General features: G+C 41.6%; 1 protein-coding gene across 1 annotated transcript in view; it reads left to right on the forward strand.

The window, feature by feature from the left end:
- Nucleotides 1-21,481, forward strand: part of upf2 (UPF2 regulator of nonsense mediated mRNA decay) — a 137,977-nt gene that overhangs the window by 11,352 nt on the left and 105,144 nt on the right. Inside the window, exons 4-7 of the mRNA XM_078552963.1 lie at nucleotides 211-570; nucleotides 5,466-6,245; nucleotides 15,988-16,148; nucleotides 16,515-16,712. Of these exons, the coding sequence (XP_078409089.1) occupies nucleotides 242-570; nucleotides 5,466-6,245; nucleotides 15,988-16,148; nucleotides 16,515-16,712 (1,468 nt within the window). The 5' untranslated portion in view covers nucleotides 211-241. The remainder of the gene's footprint in view (nucleotides 1-210; nucleotides 571-5,465; nucleotides 6,246-15,987; nucleotides 16,149-16,514; nucleotides 16,713-21,481) is intronic.

Raw genomic sequence — 21,481 nt, forward strand, 5'->3', positions numbered from 1 at the left:
AGACCATGCCCTTCCTTCCGCGCTCCCCCCCCCCCCCCCCCTCCAATTCCCTGGCTTTATGCTTGCTTAAAACCTGTTACATTTCTATCTTTTCCAGTTCTGAATGAAAAGACTTTAACCTGAAATATTTGCTTTGTTTCTCATTCCACAGATACTGCCACATCTGCTGACTATTTCCACCTAGTTTTCTATCTTGTTTGTTTTTGACAGAACATCAGGAGAGCATAAGAAGTCTGTGAGCATGGAAGATAAGGATGTTGCCGTTTTCAGCAATGAGAACAGAAGCAGTAAAGACAAGGAAGTTACAGAGAGGAGGTCCACCTCGAGTCGGGAAAAGGGAAGGGATGATCTAAAAGCTGGCAGCAGAAGAGAAACCGTAAAGGCAGTCGAGGAGAAAAAAAAGAGGCAAGAGGATGAAAAACGCAAAAAGAAGGAAGAAGAAAAGTTAAAAGCAGAGGAAGAACAAAGAAAGAAGGAAGAGGAAGAAAGGAAGAAACTAGAGGAGGAGGAAAGGAAAAAACAGGAGGAGGAGGAAAAAAAGCAGAGAGAAGAAGAAGCAGCAAGGCAGAGGTAAGATCTTATGTTCAAAGATTTTAAAGATTTTGGATAAATGTAGTGTTAACCTGTGCTTTCGATCTACTTTTTCTTCATTATATAATTACTTTTCCTAGTGCTTTATATATCTTCATTGTGTTAACCAAATTTTCTCATTATGGATCCTGGGTGCTCTTGGGGCTGAACTAAAACTTGGACTAACATCAATCATGCACACCAGAACACATACAGAATGTCATTGCAACCTTTTTGGGCACACGATGGTACTTAAGATTCAAGTACAGCCAGAATATGCAATGTTATCAGGGCAAACCTACTTTCTACCCTTGTTAATTTGGAAGATTGGATTTGTGCTATGTACCATGGTGGCATTGATCTGCATCATGAAATAGAAAGAACTTGGGGGGGGGGCGAAAAAGGAACTTGCATTTATATAGGACCTTTTACTAGTTCAGGATGTCCCAAAGTACTTTACAGCCAGCTGTGAACTTTAGAAATCATTGTTTTGGGGTGCCAAGCATGCCTAATTGGTAACTTCTGAGTAAGGAGCTTATGAGTTCAAACATGAAATACTGGGTGATTATCCATGGAACTGTTGCGCACAATCTAGGCTGACACTTCAGTGCAGTGCAGAGTGAGTGTTACACGATCAAATGGGCCATTTTGCAGATGAGATGTTAAACCAAGCTGACCTCTCAGGTGGACATAAAAGATCCCATGGAAATATTCTAGAAAAAGATCAGGGGATTTCTGCCCCAACGTCCTCGCCAACATTTATCCCTCAACCAATACCTAATCTGGAAATACTCAGTAGGTCTGGCAGTATCTGTGGAGAGAGAAACAAAGTTAACATTTCAGATTGATAATCTTTCATCAGAATTGAGAAAGGGTATAAATGTAATAGATTTTGAGCATGGCATGGGTGGGAAAAAGGACAAAAGGCAGGTCTGATAGGGTGAAAGGCAGGAGCAATTAAATGACACAAGCATTAGTCTTACAGGGTCAAAGGGATTGGTGATGGGGCATAAAATGCATTATGGTCATTATCTCGTTGCTGTTTGTGGGAACTTGCTGTATGTAAACCTGCTGCTGTATGTTACAAATGACTACACTTGAAAGTATTTCACTGGCGTTGAAGTACTCTACCTTTCAGAACTTCAGGATGTCCCACTGTATAGAATCATAGAATGGTTACAGCACAAAAGGAGGCCATTCAGTCCGTTGTGTCCGTGCTGGGTCTCTGCAAGAGCAATTCACCAAGTGCCTTTTACCTTTTTGTATGATGCATTCTTTTAAGTCGAATTTTAAAAAAAAATAATCTGGAGCACATTGTAATTTAAATTCTAACTCTAAAGCAAGGTGGTCAAATGTACAAACAGTTGAAAGGCACGTTCAGTACTGGTTTGGGGAGCTTCGCATCAAGGAGCCTCAGCAAAACTGGAGTCAATGGGAATCATGGGGTAAACTCTCCGCTGGTTGGAGTCATACCTGGCACAAAGGAAGATGGTTTTGGCTGTTGGAGGTCAATCATCTCAGTTCCAGGACATCACTGCAGGAGTTCCTCAGGGTAGTGTCCTAGGCCCAACCATCTTCACCTGCTTCATCAGTGACCTTCCTTCCATCATAAGGTCAGAAGTGGGATGTTAGCTGATGTTTGCACAATGCCCAGTGCCATTCGTGACACCTCAGATACTGAAGCAGTCCATGTCTAAATGCAGCAAGACCTGGACAATATCCAGGCTTGGGCTGACAAGTGGCAAAAAATATTCACGTCATACAAGTGCCAGGCAATGACTACCTCCAACAAGAAAGAATTAACTGCCGCCCCATGACATTCAATGGCATTACCCTCTCTGAATCCCCCACTATCAACATCCTGGGGGTTACCATTGACCAGAAACTGAACTGGTCTGGCCATATAAATACTGTGGCTACAAGGGCGGCTAGGAATCCTGCAGCAGGTAACTCACCTCCTGATTCCCCAAAGCCTGTCCATTTATACTCTTTCGAGTTATCAACAGTCACAGATTGCAACTCATTGAGTACAATCATAGTTCTTGGTTTTCCGGGAGTGGGACATGAACCCACAACCCTCTGATTCAAAGGCGAGGGTGCTATGAACTGAGCCACAGCTGACACCTCTACATTTATAAGGCACAGGTCAGGAGTGTGATGAAATACTCTCCACTTGCCTGGATGAGTGCAGCTCCCACAACACTCAAGAAGCTTGACACCATCAGGACAAAGCAATCTGCTTGATTGGCACCCCACTCCACAAGCACTCACTCCCTCCACCACCAGCAAACAGTAGCAGCAGTGAGCACCATCTACAAGATGCACTGCAGGAACTTGCCAAGACTCCTTAGACAGCACCTTCCAAACCCACAACCACCACCATCTAGAAGGGCAAGGGTAGCAGATGCATGGGAACACCACCACCTGGAAGTTCCCCTCCAAGCCATTCACCATCCTGACTTGGAAATATATCGCTGTTCCTCCAATGCCATTGGGTCAAAATCCTGGAACTCTCCCTAAAAGGACTGCACTGTCTTCCTAAAAGAACTGTGGGTATACCTACACAACATAGACTGCTGCACTTAAAAAGGCAGCACACCACCTCCTTCTCAAGGGCAATTAGGGATGGGCAATAAATGCTGGCCTAGCTAGCAACGCCCGCATCCCATGAATGAATGAAAAAAAGCTCTTCTTCATACAACCGATTAATTCCCAAGAATAGTCTTCTGGGTATGGAAGAGAAATTATTCAAGAGGCATTTAGAAGCTGTTATAGAGAACTAGATTTCTGTGGGAGGATGAAATAGATAGGCTGAATGGTCGTTCTCATCTGTAGTTACCTTCATGATCTTCAGGAACCCTCTGGTTGCACAGGAAGTCTGTCTATGGTGTAGATGGTTGTCACATTTTCAAAAATGCAGTTGAGAGAGAAATGTTTTTGTGCATAGTGCTTATTTAAATTCCTACTGTTGCAAGGTTGTGTACCTTTCTGAAAGATATGAGTTCTGAGAAAAGATTGAATTATAATTAGAATAGGATTCAGAGTTCAGAGAAGGTTCACTTGACTCATCCCCGGGATGAGGGGCTTACTTTATGAAGGAACGTTGAATGGATTGGGCTTATACCCATCAGAGTTTAGACGCATGAGAGGTGACCTTATTGAAACATATAAGATCCTGAGGGGACTTGATGGAGTAGATAATGGGAGGATGTTTCCACTTTAGGGAGAGACTAGTACCAGAAGATATAGTTTTAGAATAAGGCATTTACCGTTTAAGACAGATGAGAAATTTTTTCTCTCAAAGAGTTGTTAGCCTGTGGAATTCTCTTCTCCAGAAAGCAGTGGAGGCTGGGCCATTGAATTTATTCAAGGCAGAATTAGACAGATTTTTGATAGACAAGGGAGTAAAGGGTATCGGGGACAGATGGCAAAGTGGAGTTGAGACCACATCCAGATCAGCCATGATCTTATTGAATGGTGGAGCAGGCTGGATGGACTGAATGGCCTACTCCTCCTAAATCCTATGTTCCTGTGTTCCTATTGGAAAAACCTGGCCTTTTCAGCCTGAAAAGGAGGTATCTGGGTGGTGCTCATACTGTGTATAAGTTGTTAAGGATATATAAACAGTAACCAGAATGTTACTTCAAATTAAACTGTGAAGATAGATTTACAGGACACAGGTTTAAGCCAAAGAATACTTTACAAAGATGTTTCAGGACATTCTTCTTATTGTAAGGAGTGATCAACATGTGGAATAAACTCTTCAGTAAAGCCTGTATGTCTGTTGTGTTCTACCCTAGAATAGCTCCTAACTCAAGTCTCATACCTGAGGTTTTTGTACTGGGGTAGGGGGGGGTTAATGGTTTACAGTTGCCTTTCCCATGGTTTTTATATTTGGAGAAGGTAGGTGGGTTCCAACCAAGGCTAACGAGTCCCATTTTTTACAGTTTGGGAAAATGGGGCACCCACACCCAACAGACCTCTTGCTATGTACATTCTGAATCCAGTATTCAGAGGCAGTTCTCCAATTTCTGCTTGCCTGGGATGGGCCTCAAACACAGTGCCTTCTGGCTCCAAGACAGAAGTGCTACCACTAAGCCAAGGTTCACTGCTGATGTAGGGCAGTGGAGGCGAAACCCCTGGTAGCCTTGAAGAAACAATTGATTCCTAAAACAGGGTAATGGTTTTTTTGGATGTCTCTGAATTGATGAATCAAATACTGGAGAAGCTTCCTCATCCTGATCTTGTGAACCTTTTTATTTGTATGAGAGGTCTTTAATCAGGACCAATATCTATATATTATTGTAATAACATTCTTCAGTATTTCTGGTGTTGAGTGAAGAAATGCTGTAAGCATTAAGGCAACAGCACAGTGACAGGACTCAGATGAATCTTTGCATCTGTGTTGTAGCTTATGAACTAGGAATTACAATTTTCTAGAACCATAGAAAAGTTACAGCAAAGGAAGAGGCCATTCAGCCCGTCATTTCTGTGCTGGCCAGAAAAAGAAACTAGCCACTCATTTTAATCCCGCTTTCCAGCATCTGGTCCGTAGACTTGCAGGTTACAGCACTTCAGATGCAGATCCAAGTATCTATTAAATGAGTTGAGTGCTTCAGCCTCAACTGATTTTAGGCAGTGAATTCCAAATGCCTACCACCCTCTGGGTGAAAAAGTTTTTCCTCACGTCCCCTCTAATCCTTCTACCAATTACCTTAAATCTATGCCCCCTGGTAATTGACCTCTCAGCTAGGAGAAACAAGTCTTTACTGTCTACCCTATCTAGGCCCCTCATAATTACCTTCTAGATTTTAGTGTTTAAAATAGTAAGAAATATACATCTTTGACATGCAGGAACTCAGTTTCAGAGTCTTACTTTTCTTCTCATTCTGTAGAGAGATGGAGGAAGCGTATCAGTTGCACCAAGAGGCTTGGGAGCGTCATCAAACAAGGTTAGAACTCCGCAGTAAGAATCAGATTGCACATGAGAACCGTCCAGAAGAGAGTTTCTTTACCAGGCTGGACTCGAGCCTAAAGAAAAATACTGCGTTTGTCAAGAAGCTCAGAACTATTACTGAGCAGCAAAGAGACTCCCTCTCAAGTGATTTCAATATGCTTAACTTGAGCAAGTACATTGCGGAAGCTGTTGCATCCATTGTAGAAGCTAAACTGAAATTATCTGATGTGAATTGTGCTGTTCACCTTTGCTGCCTGTTTCACCTGCGGTATGCTGACTTTTCACCATTGCTTCTACAAGGCTGGAGAAAGCACTTTGAAGCCAGGAAGGAGGAAAAAACTCCAAACATTAGCAAACTGAGGACTGATATGCGCTTCATTGCAGAACTAACAATTTGTGGGATCTTCACTGACAAAGAAGGCCTGTCACTCATATATGAGCAACTCAAGAACATTATTTATGCTGATCGTGACACTCACACTCATGTCTCGGTGATTATCAGTTTTTGCCGGCATTGTGGAGATGATGTTGCCAGTCTGGTGACCAGAAAAATGAAGTTTGCCTCCGAGAAATACAACCTCAGTTTCCCTCCCAGTGAGATAATCAGCTCTGAGAAACAGCAGCCCTTCATGAACCTGTTGAGGGAATACTTTACCTCGCTGACCAAACACCTTAAAAAAGACCACCGAGAATTACAGAACCTGGAGAGACAGAACAGGTGATTCCATTACATGTGTTTATTTTCAGAAGTGTTAATGTTACTGATAGATTTTTGCTGTGTTATGTGAACTTATTAATGAACTTGACAACCCTATTGATCTTGATGCACTATCTTCTAATGATGAACTGCTAAAAATGTGAATGAACAAATCTTGCCTAATCGAATGGAATTAAGTATGTATGAATTTGGCAGCATACACAAGCTGTAGAAAAGTGAGAAACTGAAGAAACCGAGTTGGATTTCAGTGTCAAAATGTTGTTACTTCCTTTTGCCTGTTAGTGGTAGTTTTCTTATAACAGTAACAGAAATTGATATATACTCACTTGAATATATTTTGCTATTTCTGATGCAAATAATGTTACTTAAAACACTAAATTATTACAGTGACAGAATCACTGTACACACAAAACACTCTGAACCATTCTTGACACGAGGATTGATGCAAGACCTTGCTATTAAAATATTGTAGCCTTAATAGTCTTATTGAAGGTCACAATCTGGGGTCATCAATATGACCAAATATGCTGGTGAATAACTACCTATCTTGCATGTTACCGGATGTGCTGGTCAATGATAAGGGTAGACAATCAGCAGCTCTGGAGCTGCATGTGCCCCTCCTGCATCTCAATTGTGGTTGTTTGAATGCTTTATTTAGCTGCCATGCCAACAAACACAGTTCTGATTCCAACAATACAAAATTACAAAGCATAAAAGCACGACCTATATCAAAACAGGCAGCCTCCCTTCCATTCAAAAAATGAAATACTGCGGATGCTAGGAGATCTGAGATAAAATCAGAAAATGCTGAGTATTTCCAGCTTTCTCTGTTTTTATTTTAGCCCGCCTTCTATTTTGGCCCATTCATTCATTTGGAATGTTCTTTTTAAAAAAAAGCTTGTGCTCATTGCACTATTTTAGCCTCAAATTCCACCAGTCATTTTTGCAAGCCAGTGGTTCATAAATATCCTTTGAGGAATTAATCTTGCCACCCTTTCCTGGTGTGGCCTAGATGTAAGTAACTTCAGTTCCACAAATTGTGCTTTACTCTCAATGCCCTTGGAAATGGCTTAGCAAGCCACTCAGTTGTAAATGGCGTCGACAGAACAGAATCATGAGAGAAAATTTAGACCTGTTGGTAATTGGTGCAAACTACTGGGATCCCATTTCCTCACTTTTTCCCTGTATCCATATTTTTTGGTAATTGGTGCAAACTACTGGGATCCCATTTCCTCACTTTTTCCCTGTATCCATATTTTTTTTTCAAATACTACTTCAGTTCCTTCTTAAACGTGTTCTGGTCTCAGCTTCGGTAACTATTTTTAACAAAATATTGCACGTTCTAATAGCCCTATATGGAAGCAAAATATTTCTAACTGATCCCTTCATTTTTTAGTGTTGGATTTGAATACATGCACCTTTATTGCAGATTGGCCCTAGTGGAAACAATATTTCACGATAACACTGGCCCGGTGTATGTGGTCAGTGGCAAAGCAAGGGTGCTTGCTGCTGACCTTGTAGTAAGCTTTGCCGGGAGATCAGGTGATCTCTTTGAGAATTTCAGCTCTATCTCCATGCCGTGCCACAGCAATTGATTACAGCGTTCTTTACCGGGGATTCCCAGTGTGGTGCTGCAGTAATGTGATCATTCTGTCCAAGCAGCCACATTAAAGAATTTTCACGGACACATCAACAGAAAACAAAGCAGTAGTGAAATTGCTTTTCAAAAATTTTACATAGAGCAAATTAAAGGTTGGGGGATACATGGGGTGATGATAGAAGTTAAAATATTCTGAAACAACTGTTATTTTTAAACTAAAAATTGAAAAAGAATCTACTAGTTAAGCATACACCACTCAGCAGATATAATTTTTTCAGTGCTAGTTCCATTATTCATCAAATTTTATTATCAGGTTATTGTTAAAAACTGGTACATCTGACTAAACAAGGTGTAACTTTTTAAGCGTTTTCAAATGGTGATGTGGGAGTAGAAAAGTTCATTGATTTCCGTGATTGCAGGCTTTGGGAGGAATATACCGTAACCTATGTCAGAGTCTTCCTGAGTGACAGACTGCAACTTCAGGATCTCCGCACTAATGTGTACATGCCCAACATCCAGAAGCTGCAGTCAGTTTCGGAGGATTAATCACTGTGAACACTGAGAATTCAAATCTGGGCCAATAAGTTTGAAAATCTCCACTTGATGTTCGCTGTTTTAAGTAAACAGCCCAATTTTTCACGCTTTCTTCATTGCTGTGGCCCAGGTTCCTGAAACCTTTCTGCTGAACCTTTACTGTATGCTTTCTATGCCTTTGCTATCCATGTTTGTGATCAGTTGTCCAGAATTCCATGCAAAACTTCAACTGTGACCTAACCAATGTTTTGTTCAAATTCAACATGAATCTTACTCTTTTGCATTATATTTGTTCCATCTAGTTGTTGAATATGTTTTGTCATCTTATTCAGTTCCTATAGTAGCAAGAACTGAACCATTTGAGAAGCGATGTTTCATTGTAATTTTCATCAGATGTGGCATGATTCTTGCTTATTCCCATTGAGTGCAGCAGTTTTTAAAATCTGGTCTCCCCCAATCATGTCATAAGAATTTTGGCAGTGCATCATTTTCGCATGTAAAATTTGAGTTTTTGTACTGTTTTCTTGGAAGGTTAATAGCCAACAATACAATTATTGATTTCGCACTTGCAGTTTGGGGTTGTTCCTGGCCTGACTATTTTGAACTGTGTAACACTATGGTGAAACACTCCTGGTAAGAGTAATCTGGCATGATGAATTAACGTATCACATTGCAAGCATAATGCTGGTCTTCTTTTCTCCCAATGTTTTGGTATCAATGCACTAAATAAGGCCTAAAGACTGCACTGGGGAGTGTAAAGGAATTTATATCCCCTCCCTGCTCTTTTCCGTGATGAAAGTGGATGGGTGGTCAGATTAAGAAGTTCTTCATTCTTGTAATAATGAGAATTAAGAGTATTTTGTAATCTAATATGGTGATGCAACTGTTAATAGTAAATTTGCAAACCCAACACCAATTCATTCACTTTCTTGGGCCACAAACAAGAGTAAATGGAGACCAGTTTGGCCCATCCTTCCAAACATGCCAGCTTTGGTTCAGTTGGTAGCACTCATCTCTGAGTCAGATGGTTATGGAATGAAGTTTGACTTCAGCGACTTGAGCACGTCACCTAGGCTGACCCTTCTGTACGTTGCTGAGGAGGTGCCGTCCTTCAGATTAAATGTTTACCTGAGGCTCCACCTGCCTTTTTGGGTGGACGTTAAAGATCCCGTGGCACTAAGAAGAGGGGAGTTCCCCCTGGTTTCCTGGCCCATGTTTATCCCTCAATAAACACCACTAAAACAAATTACCTGGTCATTGTCACTTTGCAGTCAGCCAGACCAAATTATTTGCTACATTTTCCTATATTAAAACAATGGAAATCACTTTGGAACATCTTGTAGGATCGTAGAGTAATACAGCTCTTCATCCCTCTGGTTTTTTTGCAATTACCTTTAAATCTGTGCCCTCTGGTTACTGACCCTCCTGCCACTGGAAACAGTTTCTCCTTATTTACTCTATCAAAACCCCTCCTGATGTTATGACAAGTGTTATATTAATGTAAGACTTTCTTTAATCTACTAAGGAACTGTCCAGAATGTGTTTTATAAATTATTTCCATTTTGACTGTCATTCTTGGGGTTTGTCTTGGCTACCTTTAGTTAGTTATTAGAGACTGCCTGGAACAGATAGGTGTTTCTGTGGCCATAGACGTGACTCCAGGATGGTATGTTGCCTCCCTGGTGCCAGGATCAAGGGTATCACTGAACGGCTGCAAGGCATTCTAAAGGGGGAGGGCAAACAGAAAGAGATCGTGGTACATATTGGCACCAATGACATAGGTAGAAAGAGGAATGAGATCCTGCAAGCAGAATTTATGGAGCTAGGAAACAAATTAAAAAACAGGACCTCAAAGGTAGTAATCTCTGGATTACTTCCGGTGCCACGCACTAATGAGTATAGAAATAAGAGGTTAGTCCAGATGAATGCGTGGCTGGAGAGATGATGCAGGAGGGAGGACTTTAGATTTCTGGGACATTGGGACCGTTTCTGGGGGCAGTGGGACCTGTACAAGGCGGACGGGTTGCACCTGAACTGGAATGGGACCAGAATCCTTGCGGGTAGGTTTGCTAGTGCTATTCCGGAGGGTTTAAACTAACTTGGCAGGGGGTTGGGATCCTGAGAGGAGGTTCAGCAGTGGGAGATGCACAGCCAAAATTAGGAGAGAGAGCAAGTGAGTCTGGAAGGCATAGAAATTATAGGCCAGTTAAGGCACAAGGGAGTTTGGCAAGGTTGGATGGTATTTATTTTAATGCAAGGAATCTGATGAATAAGGCAGATGAGTTGATGGCACAAATTAACACATGGAAGTATGATGTCATTGCTGTCACAGAGACATGGCTGAGAGAGGGGCAGGATTGGCAGCTCAGTATCAGGATATAGGGTCTTCAGGCGAGACAGGCAAGGAGGTAAAAGAGGAGGTGGTATCGCAATATTGATCAAGGAATCAATTACAACAGTAAGGAGAGATGATGTCTTAGAAGGCTCCTCAAATGAAGCCATATGGGTAGAACTTAAAAACAAAGAAAGAGCGATCACATTGCTGGGGGTGTACTCTAGGCTTCTAAACAGTCAGAGAGAAATAGAAGAGCAGATATGTAGGCAAGTTTCAGAGAAGTGTAACTATAATAGGGTAGTAATAGTGGGGGATTTCAACTTCCCCAACATTAACTGGGTTAGTCATAGTGTGATAGGTTTAGAGGGAGCGGAATTCTTAAAATGCATTCAGGAGAGCTTTTTAAGCCAGTACGTAAAAGGTCCTACAAGAGAGGGGGCAGTCCTGGACTTAATTTTAGGGAATGAAGCCGGGCAAGTGGTAGAGGTATCAGTGGGGGAGCATTTTGCAGATAGTGATCATAACTCCGTTTGATTCACGGTTGTTATAGAAAAGGACAAGGATGGGCCAGAGATCAGAATTCTAAATTAGGGAAAGGCCGATTTTAATAAGATCAGACATGATTTGGCCAGAGTGGACTGGGAGCAGCTACTTTTAGGTAAATTTGCGTCAGAGCAGTGGGATTCATTCAAGAAGGAAATAGGGAGAGCACAGGGCCAACATATTCCAGTAAAGACAAAGGATGGGACCAACAAATCCAGGGAACCCTGGATGTAGAGGGATATATAAGATTGGATAAAGAGAAAAAGGGAGGCTTATGGCAGATACCGAGGGCTTAAAATAGCAGAAGGCCTAGAGTACAGAATGTGTAGGGGCGACCTTAAAAAGGAAATTAGGAGAGCAAAAAGGGGGCATGAAAGAACATTGGCAGGTAAAATAAAGGAAAATCCAAAGTTATTTTACAAGTACATTAAGAGCAAGAGGATAACTGGGGAAAGAGTAGGGCCCATTGAGTACCGTAGTGGTAATTTGTGTGTGGAGCCGGAAGACGTAGGTAGGGTTCTAAATGAATACTTTGTGTCAGTGTTCACAAGTGGGAGGTATGATGTGGGTGTGGAAATCAGGCAGAAGGTCTGTGATATAATTAAAAGAATTAGCATAGAAAGGGAGGAGGTTCTAAGTGTCTGGCAGGCTTAAAAGTAGATAAACCTCCAGGCCCGGATTAAATATATCCCAGGCAATTGAATGAGGCAAGGGAGGAGTTAGCAGGGATGCTGACAATAATTTTCAATATCTCTCTGGCCACAGGAGAGGTACCAGAGGTGGATTTTCCTTTATTTTACCTGCCGATGTTCTTTCATGCCCCCTTTTTGCTCTCCTAATTTCCTTTTTAAGGTCGCCCCTACACATTCTGTACTCTAGGCCTTCTGCTATTTTAAGCCCTCGGTATCTGCCATAAGCCTCCCTTTTCCTCTTTATCCAACTCTATATATCCCTCTACATCCAGGCTTCCCTGGATTTGTTGGTCCCACCCTTTGTCTTTAATGGAATATGTTGGCCCTGTACTCTCCCTATTTCTTTCTTGAATGAGTCCCACTGCTCTGATGCAGATTTACCTAAAAGTAGCTGCTCCTAGTCCACTCTGGCCAAATCATATCTGATCTTATTAAAATTGGCCTTCACCCAATTTAGAACTCTGGAGAACAGCCAGTGTGGTACCGTTATTCAAGAAGGGAGGAAGGGATAAACCAGGTAACTACAGGCCAGTCAGTCTAACCTCAGTGGTGGGGAAATTATTGGAAGCAATTCTGAGGGACAGAATTAATCTACACTTGAAGAGGCAGGGATTAATCAAGGACAGTCAGCATGGTTTTGTTAAGGGGAGGTCATGTCTGACCAATTTGATTGAATTTTTCGAAGAGGTGACCAGGTGTGTAGATGAGGGCAATGCATTTGACGTAGTCTACGTGGACTTCAGCAAGACTTTTGATAAAGCCCCGCATGGGAGACTGATAACGAAGGTAAGAGCCCATGGGATCCAAGGCAATTTGGCAACTTGGATCCAGAATTGGCTGAGTGGCAGGAAGCAGAGGGTGATGGTCGAGGGGTGTTTTTGTGACTGGATGCCTGTGTCCAGTGGGGTTTCACAGGGATCAGTGTTGGGCCCCTTGCTGTTTGTGGTATATTTAAATGATTTAGACTTGAATGTAGGAGGGTTGATCAGTAAGCTCGTGGATGACACGAAAATTGGTGGGGTGGTAAATCGTGAGGAGGATAGCCTTAGATTACAGGAGGATATAGAGGGGCTGATCAGTGGCAAATGGAATTTAATCGGGATAAGTGTGAGATGATGCACTTGGGCAGGACAAACATGGCACAGGAATACATGATGAATGTTGGGACCCTGGGAAGTACCAAGGATCGGAGGGATCTTGGTGTGTATGTCCAGCGGTCCCTTAAGGTAGCGGGACAGGTCGGTAAGCTGGTTAAGAAGGCATATGGGATACTTGCCTTTATCAGCTGAGGCATAGAATATAAGAGCAGGAAGGTTATGCTGGAACTGTATAAAACGCTGGTTAGGCCACAGCTAGAGTATTGCGTGCAGTTCTGGAATCCGCATTATAGGAAGGATGTGATTGCACTAGAGAGAGTGCAGAGGAGATTTACCAGGATGTTGCCTGGGCTGGAGAGTTTTAGTTATGAGGAGAGATTGGACAGACTAGGGTTATTTTCCCTGGAGCAGAGGAGATTGAGGGGGGACATGATTGAGGTGTATAAAATGAGAGGCGTAGATAGGGTAGACAGGAAGGAACTTTTCCCCTTGGTGGAGGGATCAATAACCAGGGGACATAGATTTAAGGTAAGGGGCAGGAGATTTAGAGGGGATGTGAGGAAGAATTTTTTCACCCAGAGGGTAGTGGGAATCTGGAACTCACTGCCTGAAAGGGTGGTAGAGGCAGGAACCCTCATAACATTTAAGAAGTATTCGGATGTGCACTTGCGTTGCCATGGCATACAAGGCCCTGGGCCTAGTGCTGGAAAATGGGATTAGAATATTTAGGTACTTGTCCTACCGGTGCAGACTTGATGGACTTTTTTCTGTGCTGTAGACCTCTGTGACTCTATTTTCTAAAATAAAATAAATTTTTCTTGTTTGCTTATTTTTCCACTAGTAAACATTCTATAACAGAAGTCCATTCTTGCTGGACAGCTCTTATTTCTTAGTTCAGTCAAGAAGAACATCACCTTCAATCAGGGAGAGTAGTGATAAATGGTTGTTTTTCAGATTGGGGGAAGGTTTGTAGTGGAGTTCCTGAGGGGTCAGTGTTGGGACCCTTGCTCTTCCTGATATATATTAATGACCTAGACTGTGGTGTTCAGGGCATGATTTTAAAATTCGCAGATGATAGGAAGATTGGAAATGTTGTCAACTGCGATGGGGGTAGTCTTGTACTTCAAAAGGATAAAGACATGTGGTGGTTTGGGCAGACAAGTAGCAGATGAAGTTCAATGCAGAGAAGTGTGAGGTGATTCGTTTTGGCAGGAAAGATATGGTGAGACAGTATAAAATAAAGGGAGAGCCTCTAAAGGAGGTGCAGGAAAAGAGGGACCTCAGTACATAGGTCATTGAAGATGGCAGGGCATGTTGAGAGACCAGCTAATAAAGCATTTTGTATCTTAGGCTTTATTAATAGGGGCATTGAATACGAGAGTAAGGAGGTCATGTTGATTTTGTATAAGACACCAGTTAGGCCTCATCTGGAATACTGCGTCTAGTTCTGGACACCATACTTGAGGAAGGATGTGAAGGCATTGGAGAGAGTACAGAAGAGATTCACAAGAATGATTCCTGGGATGAAGAACTCTAGCTATCAGGATAGATTGGAGAGGTTGGGGCTCTTTTCCTTGGAGATAAGAAGGCTGAGAGGAGACTTGATACCCAAGATCCTGAGGGTAAACGGTGAGAAACTGTTCCCACTCAAGAGAGCAGTCAATAATTAGAGGGCACAGATTCAAAATAACTGGCAAGAGGAGTAAAAGTGATGTGAGGAAAAAAATTTTTTTCACCCAGAGGGTGGTTGGAGTCTGGAACAAACTTCCTGAAAGGGTGGTGGAGGCAGGTTCGATCGAGGTATTCAAAAGGGAATTGGATTGTTACCTGAAAAGAGAGAATGTGCAAGGTTACGCGAATAAGGCGGGGGAGTGGGACCAGGTGGATAGCTCTTTCAGAGAGCCACTGCAGACTCAATGGGCCGAATGGCCTCCATCTGCACTGTAAAGATACTATGTGACATGTGTGACTGAATTTTCTTTCTAATGTGTATTATGTAATAGATTTTTGTAGCGTGGAATATTTGTTGGTTAAAATTTGTACACTTCGGTAACACGCTATGATAGCTTTTGGTGAATTAATCATGACCCAGTAAATCTCAGCCCTCTTTCTAAGAATCCTTCTGTATAGTTATCAAATACTTCATGCATTAAAGTTGACAATCAGAAATTTGATCTCTTGCAGTTTAGCTCTCCAGTTATTGTTCTTGAAAAAGCCTCTTTTGCCTTCTGTTCTCCCAGTTGACTGGGAAGACCTCAAGTAGACATATTTGGTGTCGCATTTTGAATTATCAGTTTCTTTCTAAACTGAAATTCAACTTGAAGTTGCTTTCTTTATTTGGTTTGGAAGTTTTGTAATAGCTGTCAACTTTTCCTGAAGTTGTTGTGGGAATTCAAGCATTTAGCTTAGTTATATGCTAGTCTAGCACAGAAGGTGCCAGTTATAGTAATATATTTTGTTGCTAAACTCACTGTAGTAAAAGGTTTAAGTGATTTTAGTTGATCAATTCACGACTATCCCAGTCAAGAGAGAATTAATTAAACCTATATCAGATCTACTTTAGATCCGCTAAAATCTGTTCCATTTAAAGTAATTTAGAGTGAAACCTGATTGCTTTATCAGCAAGATCCATATGTCACTATTCGCAGTGCTCCTTATTCCCATTAGTTTCACCCATTCGTTATGTACTGTCAATAGAAAGTTTGGCTTTTTATTAATGGCTGACTAAAATGAGTTAGTACTTACTACCTATTTGGAAATTGATGTTTCAGTAAAATGTGGGTGTACAAATTTGGTTCTTCAATTGATTTTCAAAGTTCATAATTTTTCAACTATTTGGAGACTGGTATTTGTGTGTCACACAGATTAACTAGACAGCAGAATTGGACTCAATGCCAAGACTTCCTTTAACTTCTGTTTTTGTGGGGTTTTTTTCTGTTAGGAGAATCTTGCATTCAAAAGGAGAGCTGAGTGAAGATCGGCACAAGCAGTATGAGGAATTTGCCACCTCTTACCAGAAGCTGTTAGCGAACACACAGAGCCTGGCTGATTTGTTGGATGAAAATATGCCTGAACTTCCCCAAGATAAATCTGCACAGGAAGGTAAATTATCCATCTGACCGTTGTTGTTTTAGCAGCAGAGGGTAAGGTGTGAACACCTAATTATTTCACAGCATCCCAATTCCGTTGACAGTTTATATCCTTTTGTATTTGGACAAGCAGAAAAAAAAATGCAGGTCAAATCATTGCAAGATATTCTGTTAGTGAAAGCGCCCTTCTTGTGGTGTTAAGCAGCTTCATCAAAAACATACGTCTGGCAGCAAAGAATGTGACTTTAAACCTTTTTGTCTTGGATCTTCAGTCAGCTCCATGAATTTATTTACTAGATTTATATGAGCAGCCACTAGGTGTCACTAAATGACAGTTGTTTCATATACGACAATGAAGTTTTGTAATTTTATTTAATAGAACATGGCACTGGCATTGACATCTTCACACCTGGGAAGCCTGGAGAATATGACCTTGATGGAGGAATCTGGGAGGATGAAGATGCACGCAATTTCTATGAAAACCTAATTGATCTGAAAGCATTTGTCCCTGCCATATTGTTCAAAGATAATGAAAAGAACTCGCAGAACAAAGATGCCAGCAAAGAAGATTCAAAAGGTAATGTGGTGTGTAGGTATAAATGGAAACTCCATTTATATAATATATATATACTATAATATATCTAGTATTTAAGTAGAATTGAAAAGTGGCGCCAGTGGATTTGTTTGAAGTCTGAATTGTGTTGCTTAGTCTGAGAAATCAGCTTGCAGTTGCATTTTAGAATTTGAGGAAGTGAAATGTACTTTTGGAAACATGGAATATAACTTCAGCAGAAAGATGCAAATAGGTCAGCAATTTGCAGTGATTCACAATTCATGGGGTGGCTTCTTGCTTCAAGTTGCTGACGGATTTACACGTTAATAACTGTGACATTCTGGTGCCATTACTTTTTCAGCAAGATCTGGCCCATTGACTAGACTCCATCAGCAGCTTTTACATTGGTGAATGATGCACCTCAAGGACAAATGGGCTCATAGTTATTAGATTGTAATGAATCTCAATAGGGTGTAAGCAGGCTATCAAATTAATGTGTGATGTTTGTGGGGAAAACTACGGTGTCCTATTCTATCTTGATGACAATCTGCTGCTCTAATTACAAGTTCCAAGCCTGTTTGCTTAATTGCAACAGGATCCTTATCACTGAGATTTACATGTATTGAAATAAAACAAGCAAAATTCACCTTTTTAAAGCTGTGGTGCAATCTAGAATAGTTTAGTTATTGCACTCTGAGTTTTATTAATTTGATATAGTTTAGGGACTGAATCTTCACCTGGGCTCGGGAAAACCTGACTTGTGCATTATTGCGGCTTATAGCCTGCGCACCTGACCCATGTGTGGCTTCACACACCATTTTTGTTTTTTTCACACCGGGGCCGGGTTCACTGCAGTTTGTGAGCCATGACCCAATGCAGGAGGAGTATGGGTACGAGAGGCAGGCTGGTTAAAAGGTTCACCTCGGTCTCCAACATAGTATCACAGCTCCCAAAAGAGTTTAAAGCCCCCACTAAACCTCGTACCTCACCCCCCCCGCCCCCCCCCCCACACACACACACACACACATCCTGCCCTCAGATCGCCCATGCCACCTCTATGCCCCTGTGTATCCTCTATGCCCTCAGATTCCCTGATGCCACCTGCTGGAATCATAACTCTCAAGACTAAATTTTTCTTTTAGAAAATGGAAGGATAAGGCATGATCTGGACATTTGGATGTTAACCTGGGATTTTTTTTTTAAAAGGTCATAAGTTCACCTTGGAACTGTCAGCAAGCAGGCCTCTTCCAAGAAATCACCTGACCTTTATGGTACTTCAGGAAGATCTGGTTGTTTGTTTTAAAATTCAATCATTTTAATCGATGGAGGGAAAAAAAACTGAAAAGGAAGGTTGACGACTTGCTGGAAATCACATGGGGAGAGGGGGAAAAAATTTAAGTTGTGAACCTGCTTGTTTTGAAGGCAGCCTTGTTGGAGAACAAGCTGAGGAAAAAAAGCTCCCTCTCTCTACCTTGCCTAAAGTTGTGCGTGGCTGTCCACCTGAGTGGAACTGGTCTGCATTTGGACCTGCAAAGCTGGGCATTTGGTGGGAAATTCCAGTCATCTGCCGGAACCAGCGGCCCGCCTACACACAAGAGAACTTCAGGTCGACAGCGCCATGACCCTGCGGACTTTATCCTTTATTTTATAATGCCCATCCTCCAAAGCCCATCTCTGCAGAGAGACTTTATCTGTTTGTCCATTGTTTGCCAGTGTGTGTGCTGGGGGAGCTCTTTAGGAAGAGATAGATGGTTATACTTCCTGATTACAATTGTGTGTTGCCCAGTACTTGCAACTCATTAAAAGAAGTTTTGTTTTAAAAATAAATTAATCATTCTGAGTTTTTGGAAGAAGCCTGGTCAAGAGTCTCTTTTCTTCTGGGTACTGGAGTTAAAGGTATGCAATTGACCATTTAAAAGTAAAAGTTTAAGTTAATGGTATGGCCTGCGGAGTAGTGGGACTTGATAATTGAATTTAATCATCCAGGGCAGGAGATATAAGCCTTGATCCCTGATTTATTCTTAGTTTGACGAGGTCATATGCGAACATGCAAACAAGGAGCAGGAGTAGGCCGTTCAGCCCCTCAAGCCTGCCCCATCATTTAATAAGATCATGCCTGATTTGGTAGTAACCTGAAATCTGCATCCCACCTACCCCCGATAACCAATCACCCCCTTGCTTACCGAGAATCTAACCACCTCTGCCTTAAAAATATTCAAAAACTCTGCTTCCACCACCTTTTCAGGAAGAGAGTTCCAAAGACTCACGACCCTCTGAGTGAAAAAATTTCACCTCATCTCAGTTTTAAATGGGCGATCCCTTATTTTTAAACAATGACCTCTAGTTCTAGATTCTCCCACAAGAGGAAACATCCTCTCCACGTCCACCCTGTCAAGACCCCTCAGGATTTTATATGTTTCAATCAAGCCGCATCTTACTCTCCTAAACTCCAGCGGATACAAGCCTAGCCTGTCCAACCTTTCTTCGTAAGACATCCCCCCCCCATTCCAGGTATTAGTCTGGTAAACCTTCACTGAACTGCTTGAAAGGCATTAACACCCTTGCTTAAATAAGGTGACCAATACTGTACACAGTACTCCAAATGTGGTCTCCCTACTTTTGTATTCAATTCGCCTTGCAATAAATGATAAAATTCTATTAGCTTTCCTAATTACTTGCTGTGCCTGCATACTAGCCTTTTGTGATTCATGCACTAGGACACGTAGACCCCTCTGCACCTCAGAGCTCTGCAATCTCTCACCATTTAGATGATGGATAATATGCTTCTCTTTTATTCTCCCTGCCAAAATGAACAATTTCACATTTTCCCACATTATACTCCCATTTGCCAGATCTTTGCCCACTCACTTAACCTTTCTATGTCTTTTTGGAGCCTCCTTACATCCTCTTCACAACTTAGTTTCCTCCCTACCTTTGTGTCATCAGCAAATTTGGCAACCATCCCATCCATCCCTTCATCCAAGTCATTTATATAAATTGTAAACAGTTGAGACCCTAGCACTGATCCATGTGGCACACCACTCATTACATCTTGCCAACCTGAAAAAGACCCATTTATGCCTATTCTCTGCTCCCTGTTAGCCAACCAATCTTCTATCCATGCCAATATGTTACCCCCTCTACCATGAGCTTTTTTTTCCTGCAATAACCTTTCATATGGCACTTATCAAATGCCTTCTGAAAATCTAAGTACAGTTCATCCACCAGTTCCCCTTGATCCGCAGCACATGTTACTTCCTCAAAGAACTCCAATAAATTGGTTAAACATGATTTCTCTTACGCAAAACCATGTTGATTCTGCCTGATTACCTTGAGCTTATCCATGTGCCCTGCTATAGCTTCTTAACAGTTTCTAACATTTTCCCTACAACAGATGTTAAGCTACCTGGCCTGCAGTTTCCCACTTTCTGCCTCCCTCCCTTTTTGAATAATGGAGTTACATTTGCTATCTTCCAATCTAATGGAACCTTCCCCGAACCTAGGGAGTTTTGGAAAATTAAAACCAATGCATCAACTATCTCACCAGACACTTCTTTTAAGACCCCAGGATGAAGTCCATCAGGAGCGGGCTCTTGTCAGCCCACAGCTCCAACAGTTTACTCAATACCACTTCCCTGGTGACTGTAATTTTCCTGATTTCCTCCCCCACTTCCCTTTTCTGGTTTTTAGCTGCTTCTGGGATGTTACCTGTGTCCTCTATAGTGAAAACTGATGCAAATTCATCAATTTGCAATTCACCGGCTGTCTCCTTGTTTTCCATTACCAATTCTCCAGACTCACTTTCTATAGGACCAATGCTCACTTTGTTAACTCATTTCTTTTTAAAATATTTATAAAAACTTTTATTATCCGTTCTTATATTTCAGGCTAGATTTCTCTCATACTGTAATTTTTCACTCCTTATTTGCCTTTTAGTCATTCTTTTCTGTTCCTTATATTCTGTCTAATCTTCTGACCTGTCACCTGTCTTTGCACAATTATATGCTTTTTCTCTTAAGTTTGATACTATCTTTAACCTTTCTAGTTAACCACTGATGGTGTGTCTGTCTAGGACTTTTTCTTACTTGTTGGAATGTATCTATTCTGTGCATTCTGAAATATCCCCTTAAATATTAGCCACTGCACCTCTATTGACCTAATTTGCCAATTCACTTTAACTAGCTCAGCTTTTATGCTCTCATAATTGCTCTTATTTAAGATTAAAAACATAGTCTCGGACCCACTCCTCTCTCTCTCAAACTGAATGTAAAATTCCATTATTTTGTGGTTGCTGCTACCAAGGGACGCCTTCACCATGAGATCATTAACTACTCCCATCTCATTGCGCAATACCAGGCCTAGTATAGCCTGCTCTCTGGTTGGCTCCAGAACATGCTGTTCTAAGAAATTATCCCGAAAACATTTAATGTACTCCTCATCTAGGCTATCTTTGCCCATCTGACTTTTCCAGTCTATATGTAAATTAAAAACTCCCATGATTATCGCTGTGCCTTTCTGACAAACTCCAAATGTTTCATCCTTTATGCTCCACCCTACCATGTGGTTACTATTTGGGGCCTTGTACACAACTCCCACAAGTGACTTCTTGCCGTTACCATTTCTTATCTCTACCCAAACCGTTTCCACATCCTGGTTTCCTGAACTTCAGTCATCCTTTCTTATTGGGCTAATACCATCATTAACTAACAGAGCCACCCCTCCACCTTTTCCTCGCTTCCTGTCCTTCCCAAATACCCTGTACCCTTCAATATTCAGGTCCCAATCCATGTTCT

Source organism: Cetorhinus maximus, chromosome 12 (genome assembly GCF_964194155.1).
Source record: "Cetorhinus maximus chromosome 12, sCetMax3.hap1.1, whole genome shotgun sequence".
NCBI lineage: Eukaryota > Metazoa > Chordata > Chondrichthyes > Lamniformes > Cetorhinidae > Cetorhinus > Cetorhinus maximus.